At 31.2% G+C, this 9,630-nt stretch overlaps 1 protein-coding gene across 1 annotated transcript; it reads right to left on the bottom strand.

Moving 5' to 3' along the window:
* Nucleotides 1–2,072: 2,072 nt before the first annotated feature.
* On the bottom strand, nt 2,073–9,219 carry LOC124937880 (putative DEAD-box ATP-dependent RNA helicase 29). The gene is made up of 12 exons (XM_047478211.1): nt 9,032–9,219; nt 8,233–8,640; nt 6,943–8,104; nt 6,792–6,846; nt 6,010–6,106; nt 5,116–5,169; nt 4,868–4,941; nt 4,319–4,371; nt 3,857–3,938; nt 3,724–3,780; nt 3,057–3,192; nt 2,073–2,446 (listed from the first exon to the last, which is right to left on the bottom strand). The coding sequence occupies exons 2-12, from the start codon at nt 8,621–8,623 to the stop codon at nt 2,187–2,189; spliced, it is 2,421 nt and encodes an 806-aa protein (XP_047334167.1). The 5' UTR covers nt 8,624–8,640; nt 9,032–9,219; the 3' UTR covers nt 2,073–2,186.
* Nucleotides 9,220–9,630: the final 411 nt, after the last annotated feature.

Here is a 9,630-nt window from a genome sequence, read left to right as displayed (position 1 = left end):
CATTTTTATTCAATTAATAAATTATTTAATTTCATAAATGTAATATTTATAATTAAAATTAAACATACTAAAATAAAATATTAACTTAAATAATATAAAATTAAAATAAAATAAATAAATAAATTATATGAATAAAAATTTGACTCTATTAATAATTCTTTTGATATTATTTTATTAATTACTTTTTAATTTTTAAATTATTTATAATTTTAATTATTATTAATACCTTAAAAAATAAATATATGACAATAATTTTAACTTTAATAATATAATAATATACATTTATAATTTATACTCCCCTTTCTCACTTTCTTTCCTATTTTCTTACTCAAACTACACACCTTTACACTAATATTATCAAATTATTATGTCTCTCTAAATATATTTACATTTTCATTTAATTTATAAATTATTTAATTTTATAAATGTAATATATATAATTAAAATTAAATATACTAAAATATTAAAATAAAATATAAATATTAAATAAATAAATTCTATTAATAGAAATTTAAGTCTTCATAATAATTCTCTCACTACTTTTATTGATTTACATATTTATATTTAAAATTTTAATTTTTTTTATCATTTTTTATTATTATTAATACATTAAATAAAAAAAATATGATAATAATTTAACTAATTTAATATATTATTTTTTTTAAATAAATTAATAACTTTAAAATAATAATTTTAACTAATTTTATTTGAATAATTATTTATATGTTTTAAAACACATTTTAAATATTTTACATTCAAATTATTATTTATGAAACTATAGGTTAAATTTATATCTACACATTTTACATATTAAATAACTTTTTAAATAAATTAAATACATTTAACTTATTAAATTAATATAAATTTTCTAAATTAAAATAAATTAATAATTATTTTTATAATTTTTACTAACAATATAATTTAATATATATAAATAAATAAATAATTAACATTACTGTGTCAAGACACAATTACAAAATCTAGTCGGAGTAACACAAAACACAAATTTAAACACGAGTTAGTACAACACGAATAAACTTCTAAACACGAATAACACGATACGAAAAAGTCTGTGGATCATAATATTTTGAGTGGGTCAAGACACGATACGACACGCATAAGATTGAGAAACGACACAACACGACACGATTGAGAGTCTAACACGACTTATCCAAGTCGAATACGAACGTTTATGCACGATTCTCAGCTCTAAACTGAACCAACGGTCAATTATTAAGCGACTCTTAAGGATTTAAAAAAATAATATATAATGTATCTTTGATTAAAAAAAACTCAAACCGAATCAAATTCCCCACAAGATAACAAATTCATTCTTGCAGTGTCTCTATATATGTGGTTGGTATTGTGTAGTTGTCAACTTCAACCCCCCATAATTGAATCAATGGAAATAGTGGTTGCCCTTTTCATCTTTCTAAAATTATGGGAAAATGATAATGGATCCCTTATCCATTTACCCAACAGCCCTGTGAATGTCTGGCTAGAGTTTCACATCTTTTTGTATATCTTTATAAAAATACAAAATTTAACAAGAAGAGAAAAGAAACATATGATCTCCGATTATGTTTCTACTTAAAACGCTCTGATTTAATAGTAAAAGTTGTGTTAATGTCATCTAGATGATAAAAACAATGGTTAATAAAAAAAAAGGAAAAAGAAGTGGTCTCCATGACATGATTGAATTGTATGAAACCAAATTTAAGTGTTTGTGGACTGTCTGTGAAGATAGGCTACAGACAGACATGTCTAACCCACTTGAAGAGTGCTCCTTATTGTCTTGACAATGAAAGACATAAAAATTAAATGATCTCAATTTCAAAACACAAGAGTTTACTTTAGATATTGTTGTCAATTGTCATAACATATACTCATGATCTTCTTGTCTCCAACAATCTATATAAACATATACTTTAGATATTGGTCACAATTGACATAACTCATTTTGTTGGGTGTTCTTTTTTAGATCATAGACACATATCTTTAATGCCATCAAAACTACACTACCATGATATTATCGAAAAATGATATAAAAACAATTGATAAAGTAATTTTTATAAAAGAAACAAACTTGTATATCCCAAAACTTGATAGATTCCTTGAATGAATGCATTAAAAATGAAAATTTGACCAAGAGTTAGTTAATTGGTACAAATGAGATAATTTATGGTCTACTTGCTCTTTCCTTTTTTCCCACCACCTTTGCTCTTACTACCACCACTCTTACCACCACTACTCTTACCAGGCCTCTTCTTTTTGCCCCTTTTAGCTTTTGTGTTGTTTTTCATGTATGAAATCCTATCAGCCTTCTTCTGCCTATCTTTCCGTACTTGATCGTGATCTTTGATCTCCGACCGAACATGTGCATTAGGCACTGCACCACCCTGCCTCCTCCTTCCTCCTCTTTCGTCTCGTAGAACATTAATACCACCTTCACCAAAAATAAGGTTATAAAATCTTCTATTGAGAATAAAACATGTTATATACCCAGTTATCAAATTGTTCATTTCATTTTTTGATAATATAATATTACAGGTAGTACATAACAAGAAAGAAAGACGAGTGTCAAATACAAAGATCCTATATGGTAACGTGATTTTTCATCTTGATCATCAACAGAAAAATATACATTTGTTAGCATATTAAAGAATAGACTATTTATAAGTTTGCTAGAGGGTTGCTTGGCCAGGGGGGTCAAGTTCTGTTTTAAGAAAAATGACAATCTAAAGTGAAATAGGCTCTTAAGGATCTGAAAAATCTCAGGAGTTTGTGAATTCTAGAATCCAAAAACAGCTATGTTAGTTATTGATTCCTAAGAATGGGGGCATCTAAAGATAGTTTAAGTGTAGCTAAAACACTATTGGATAAAAAGACCTAGATGGTGAATCAAGCATTAAGCATGCATGTTTGAGGAGAAGTGGTTCCTCCATAATGTATGTAAAATGGATTTTATGAGAGAAACACAAATGTTCAGCCAATAATTTCAAATTTAACAAATGGAATAAATAAAGAATATCTATCCTGATACATAAGACACATACCGCCAGAACTTGTAGATGCTTCAGTATTTCCCTCATCATTTCCTTTAAGAGATATTGATCTATGCGATCGATCTTTCCATCTCTTGTATATACCCGTTTTAGTAGCTGTAGTTTTAGATCCACCTTCTGTCTTTACCTGTTAACATGTTAAGAGACAACATAAGCCCACATGGAAAAATGCTGAAAACTGTCACTATTGGGCTGTTTTGGTAAAATAAAATCCATATTGATCATGATCCTGAAAATCTGCATTTGTTATCTTTGACAAAATTACAATGATCTATAAAATATTTGTTCATAATCTAAAACAATAATCTGATCATGAGAAAAAAATCTATATACTTAACGAAACAAATAATTACATTAATTTGGATCATGGTTTATAAAATAATTTGTATAGCAAATTAAACAATAAAAATTAAATATAATTTGGATCATCATCCAGAAAATAATATGAATCATGATCCAAAAAATTCACTTTCCATGACAAAATAGAAGTTTTCATATAGGATCCACATTAATTTCTAGTAAAAAACTAATGAAGGATGACAGAAAATGCTTTCCTTCATAATATGAAATTTCTTTGGCAACAAATTTTCCCAACCCAACTAGTGGAGGAGGAGGTATTTACTTAGATGCAATGGATGAAAAGGAATTTTATTAGTACCTTCCCACTTGCAGTCACACGGTCTCCATTATTTAACTTGACGTATTTCTTGTGTCTCTGTAATCAAACATATCAATAGTTAGAAAGGGAGAGATTAGTTTGTAGGAATACACCAAAATGGGAAAATATTTACTTTGTCCCAGTGGAATCTTGCTTTTTGCTTCACTAAACCTGCACCGTCATCAGCCACAAGATCCAAAACAGCTGCTTCCAACCTATTTAATTAATCATTCCACAGCTGTTTGATTAGGATTATTTGGGATTATTTTCAAAATAACCCACCATCAACAATCTATTTATCGTTCAAATCATCGACCAAAAATGCCATTTTACTCAAATACCCCAAATAACCAGGTTTTTTATAACCTTAAACAAACAGGAATATTTGAAAATAATCATCTGGTTAACAAATAAATCCCATATTAAACATGGCCTAATACACGAGAAAATCAAACACATCTTCTATACATTTATAATTTTATATCTATGCCTGTACTCATATTCTATTTTTATCTATGTCCTACACATCTCTCAGAATGTTGAAAATGATCAATGTATCAACCAAATCTAGAAATGCCAAATATAATTTTTTTACCTGTTTGGTTCAAAACCTTCATTAGCTCTTACTGAGAGTCCTGCCTCCTGAATCTGAAATCATTTCAAAACATGAGATGTCAAATTCAGACGAAATAGAAAGTAAATAAACAAGATACAACAACAATAGTATAAACTCAAAAAGAAAAACTTAGCCTATTTGGAAACTGTTATTTTCTTTGTTACTCATATGGAAACAAATCCATACAGGATTACCAATTGAGATAATTGCATAATATATTTCTATTGATTGGTTGTTACTAAAAAATAATGTAGAACTGATATATTAACAAATAGGTAATTGTTAAAATTTTCAAAATAATGCTTAAACTAAGAAGGGATAAAGCTGAGTAACTAAGTTATCTACCTAAATCATTTACTTCCACTGTCAAAAACATTTGAAAACAAATTTGAGAATTAGTTAAATCTCAAAGTATTGAGAGATCACAAATGTATAGAAGCTAACTTTGCTAGGAGGAAATTCAAATTCAAATATTTCCTTGCTGACTATAGTTGAAAACCAAATTACTATACTGGATATTCTGACTACCTGATTCACCGGTATTGAACTAATAAAGTTTTCCTCATCGATGTAGCTTCGTGTCTTTCTTTTAGAGCCTGAAACTGCCACAAATGTATAGAATTATGGTAAATAATAGGAATTACACAATGTAAGAGAATTAAAACCTTCCTTGATCACCACCCAATTTCAATGCTTTAAATTGATAAAGGGTCAGCTGATGATATACCAATACTCAACACATTACAAAAATTTAACAACGCAAGAGAGAGGGAAACCTTTTATTTCAATTTCCTCTGTACAAGTTGTTTCAGATTCCAATTGCTGCAACAAGCATCAATAAACTGTCATTTGTCTAGTACAACATTTATTAAATGTTTCTTTCATTCAAAAATGGTATAAAAGCCGATAAAGAGCTTGCGTCAAATGTTATAAGAGCAAACACGAGATAAAAACAAGAGAATAGAACAGTAAAAATAGCAGATAAAGGCAAGAAACAGAACCCCAAAAACCCAAACAAAATGAGAAACAAATGTAACAGTTTTATGGGTTCTAAATCATATGTACGATAACAACAAAAATGAATTTAATTTACCAGAAAGGCAGAAACTAATAATCAACCATTTTGATTATCAGGAAGAAACAAGATGAATTACTTCTAATCAAACTAGTCAATCCACAATCACGATAATCCATAAGATAGGCTTTGATACTCTTTCCAAAACATAATATAATTTTACATTTGATACACAAAATTGAAATTGTTTACTAGAGAGAAATTATGACATTAATAACTTTCCAGAAACACATCCTTAAGATATTAAACATTCCCATAACATGATGTTCAAGGTCCTCCATCAAACAAGTTTTAGTTTTTGTCTTATCCAAACAAAATAAAAGAAAGCTTCATATTGATCTCTAAATATCCTTATTTTAACCTCAAGCTATCAGGAAGGAATAAATAGAGCATACCAAGAGTTGTTACCAGAATGCAGACAACAAAACATGAAGACTTAGAGGATGAAAACACCATATCAAATTATTAGATTATGAAATTTTTAATCTACAACTAATTTAAGAGAAAAGTAGTAGCCAGACAAAAGAAATTATATTGCACAGGGATGGTCCACTTTTCAAGAAGTGAACCGTTGTGGAAAATTCAGAAGATGATATATTTACCTCTTCATTAGATCGCTGTTGTTTAAACAAATTAATGACATTCTCATGAATAGCTCTTTTTTTCTTCATTACATCAACCCATTGACAACCCTGGAGATATGAAAAAAATCAATTAGGATTTAGGAAGCAGTATGGCAGTCCAATAGAATGAAGAAAGCAACCCTCTATGGCTGCTCTAACCAGCCAAAACACAAAAGAATCCCTTCCAATAAGAAACCAACTCAGGATCACTTGATTCAGATTATGAATTCTACAAGAAATAATTTTTACATTATTTGCTCTTGAAATCAAAATTCCTTCCCTTTGGAAAAGATTCATTGTGAAACCAATTTTTGACACTTGATTAGCAGTTGAATTTACATGTAAATTTTATTGCCTCTATGTAACTAAGTTCAAATAATAAAATGGCCAATGATGGCATATCATCGTACAAATATTATGAGCATTAAAATGATTCAGACATGATCAAGGTAATCATAAGAATATTATGATATGGATAACAATAAGAAAATGCAAAGAAAGGTGAAAAATCTAATATCACTACAAGAATAAAAGAATAACGAGCAGGAGGTGAGAATAGTAAACATGAAATATTAAAAGAAGAGGCAATATCAAATACCAGGTCTTCCAAATGTTAAAAAGAAATTAAAGTTGCAAGGGTATGGTGCTTGAAAATTAAAACAAGAATAAGAAACACATAAAGCTGGCAACCTACTAAAATCTGGTCTTAGTAATTGTGCATGTAATGGTTTTAAGAGAGGGAATAGAAAATTACATGATGCTTTGATTTAGAAGCTTCACCTTCAGCTTCAAGAATGGTCTGCTTAGGTCTGGATCACATCATAGTTAGAATATTAGATTTAGACAAAACCTATAATTTAAAATTACCTTCAAGGAGACTAAAATACAGAATCAGTCAAAATCACCTGAAAGATTTTAGCCGTTCCGAAAAGGCTAATGCAGTTAGCTCTTCTCCACCTAGAACGTTTTTGAATAATGGATGCAATCCTTCACTAGGTAAAGCCTTAGCTCTTTTAATGGACTCAGTCGCAGGAGCTGGTTTTGTCTTAGAATACAATCGGAAAGCATTCTTGCACGCTTTCTGCATTGCAACTAGATCTCCTGATGAATCAATAACTTCCCGAACCCTGTCAGATATTAAATCTATGATAGTTTGAGGGAAGCGCCCATAGACAGTTTCTCCATTAGCTATGGCTTGATCAACTACAGACATGGCTCCATCCATATCCTGCAAGATCTCTTCCTCAGTAGGTGCTGGCCTGATCGGTTTCGAGAGAAATAGATGAAGATCTAAAACATATGGCATGTCCTCTGCTGTAACAAATGAAAATGCAGTTCCAGTCCTACCAGCACGAGCAACTCGACCTACTCTATGCACAAAAATTTTCGGTTTTGGGGGAAAATCCCAGTTGATAACATTATCAAGGAGTGGTATATCAATTCCTCGAGCAGCTACATCTGTTACTATCAGAAGCATAGTCTTCCTTGACCTAAATCTAGATGTATTCATTTTCCGAGCATCTTGGTCCATTTTACCATGACAAACAGAAGCTTCTATGCCTTCTTCCTTGAAGAGGTCATCGAGAAACTCCACATGATACTTAGTAGAAACAAAGATGAGTGACTGCTCATCAGATTTGAGATGATCTCTAACCAAGTACAATAGGGCAGCAATTTTTTCCTCAGGTCTTAAAGTGAAGAAACAAAGCTTTAAGTCGGAGCTAATCTTGTTCTCCAAATCAAGTCGAACAAGATGAGGATCACGCAGACCAGCCTTGGCAAACTCAGCAAGTGCACTTGGCATTGTTGCACTAAAAAGTAAGGTCTGACGATTCTCACTCAGTTGAGCGAGGATTTTATGCAGTTGTTCAGCAAAGCCCATGCCAAAAAGAGAATCGGCCTCGTCGAATACTACATACTCTACAGTGCGCAGTGACATGTCTTCAACTTCAGACAAGTGGTGCATAAGCCTACCAGGCGTTGCAATAATAATGTCTGGATTCTGAGCCAATTCTTCGAATTGACTTTGCATGCTGTCACCACCTACCAGTAAACTGATTCGTAGATCTGCATGAACAAGAATATGTTATATGATTTGCTTCGCAATATATGGAAAGTCAAAACACAGGATGATCACAGCTAGAATGATTCATGCTCGTATACATACAGTGTAAATTTAAGTCTGAATGACTGACCTATAAAGCGACCCAGTTCCTTAGTGAATTTCAAAGTTTGGAGAGCTAAATCCCTGGTGGGAGAGAGAATAAGAGCCCTGACTCCAGCCTGGGGAACATGCTGCCTGAGCCTCTCAAGCATGGGAATAAGAAAAGCAGCCGTCTTTCCAGAACCAGTACGAGCCATGGCAACAACGTCGACACCAGTGAGGATGATTGGCATTGTCTTCCGCTGAATCGGGGTGGGAACACGATAACCCTTCCGCTTGATACCTCGGAACACATTCGAGCTAAGGCCAAGAGACTCAAACCCTCCAGACTTTGCCTTCTTCTGCTTCTCCTCCTTCCGTTTCAACTCCGACTTCGAGCTCACCCAACGAGGCGCAGCACCTCCTCCATCCCTCCCAGACATGGATCAAAACTGAAGCCCTAAAACGTTTAACACAATGTTACAAAATAACTAACTGTAATTTGAATTCATTAGAACAACAATCATACAAAAAAACCCGGAAAACAAATTCAATTAGATTGCAATACAGCCAAAGAAACTAATAGTTGGGAAACAACAAAACCTCCTCTCATAAAAAATTACTAATTTTTTTTTTTAAAAGTAATATAAAGAAAATAATATTATGTATATGCATATAGAAATTATCAAAAGCTTATTAATTTTCTAACAATTCCTCCTCTCAGAAAGCAGCAATAACATTAGAATCAAACAGCAAAAAATTAAAACGGTCAATCTCAGATTCGGATTGAACAGCTTATATTGAGATTCTTAACTCAAGAGAAAGTTCTAACTATGAATTGAAAACCTTACTTGCAGGAGTAGGCTATTAGAACTTGAAGATGTTGCTGATTTCCTGCTGCTTCTCAAGCTGGAGCTGCGGCAGATACAATTTATCTAGCCACGCCGCTGCAATTGAAATCGCACACAAGGGATTTGAGAAGAGAAGAAGAAGAATTAGAAGAAGAAGATGATTGATTCGGCAAAGTCATTCAAAAATCTTAATGGAAACCCGATTTAGGGTTCCTCGAATTGATTAAAAAACAGAATTGGGCCTTATTTAATTTGAGATATTTTAATTAATCAGGGCCTTATTATGGGTATCTTTTTTAAGGGTCCAATCCATTATAACTAGCCCAGATGTTAAATTTAAAATTTTAGTACAAGCAAAATAACTCTAGACAAATTATCATATTAATTTAAATAATTATATAATTTAATTTAATTTAATTTAATATTAACTTAAATAATGTTCTGTAAATCAAATAAACTCTAGGGGTGGGTCGGTATGGTATACCTTAATATTTTATCCATACCTTATATCTTACCTAAAATTTCGGTATTCAAAAAATGTATGCCTTGACCTTACCTTGATTTCGGTATACTTTGTTTCAATATACCTTAATTTCGGT

Source organism: Impatiens glandulifera, chromosome 5 (genome assembly GCF_907164915.1).
Source record: "Impatiens glandulifera chromosome 5, dImpGla2.1, whole genome shotgun sequence".
Taxonomy (NCBI): domain Eukaryota; kingdom Viridiplantae; phylum Streptophyta; class Magnoliopsida; order Ericales; family Balsaminaceae; genus Impatiens; species Impatiens glandulifera.
Note: the sequence above shows the minus strand (reverse complement) of the source record. Positions and strands in the feature narration are given on the sequence as shown.

What these genes read in the sequence shown, in the direction of transcription:
- LOC124937880 (XM_047478211.1), bottom strand. Translation starts at nt 8,623, where the DNA reads ATGTCTGGGAGGGATGGAGGAGGTGCTGCGCCTCGTTGGGTGAGCTCG. An exon ending in GGAACTGGGTCGCTTTATAG is followed by an intron (nt 8,105 to 8,232) that starts GTCAGTCATTCA and finishes TTGTTCATGCAG; the next exon opens with ATCTACGAATCAGTTTACTG. An exon ending in GAACGGCTAAAATCTTTCAG is followed by an intron (nt 6,847 to 6,942) that starts GTGATTTTGACT and finishes GATGTGATCCAG; the next exon opens with ACCTAAGCAGACCATTCTTG.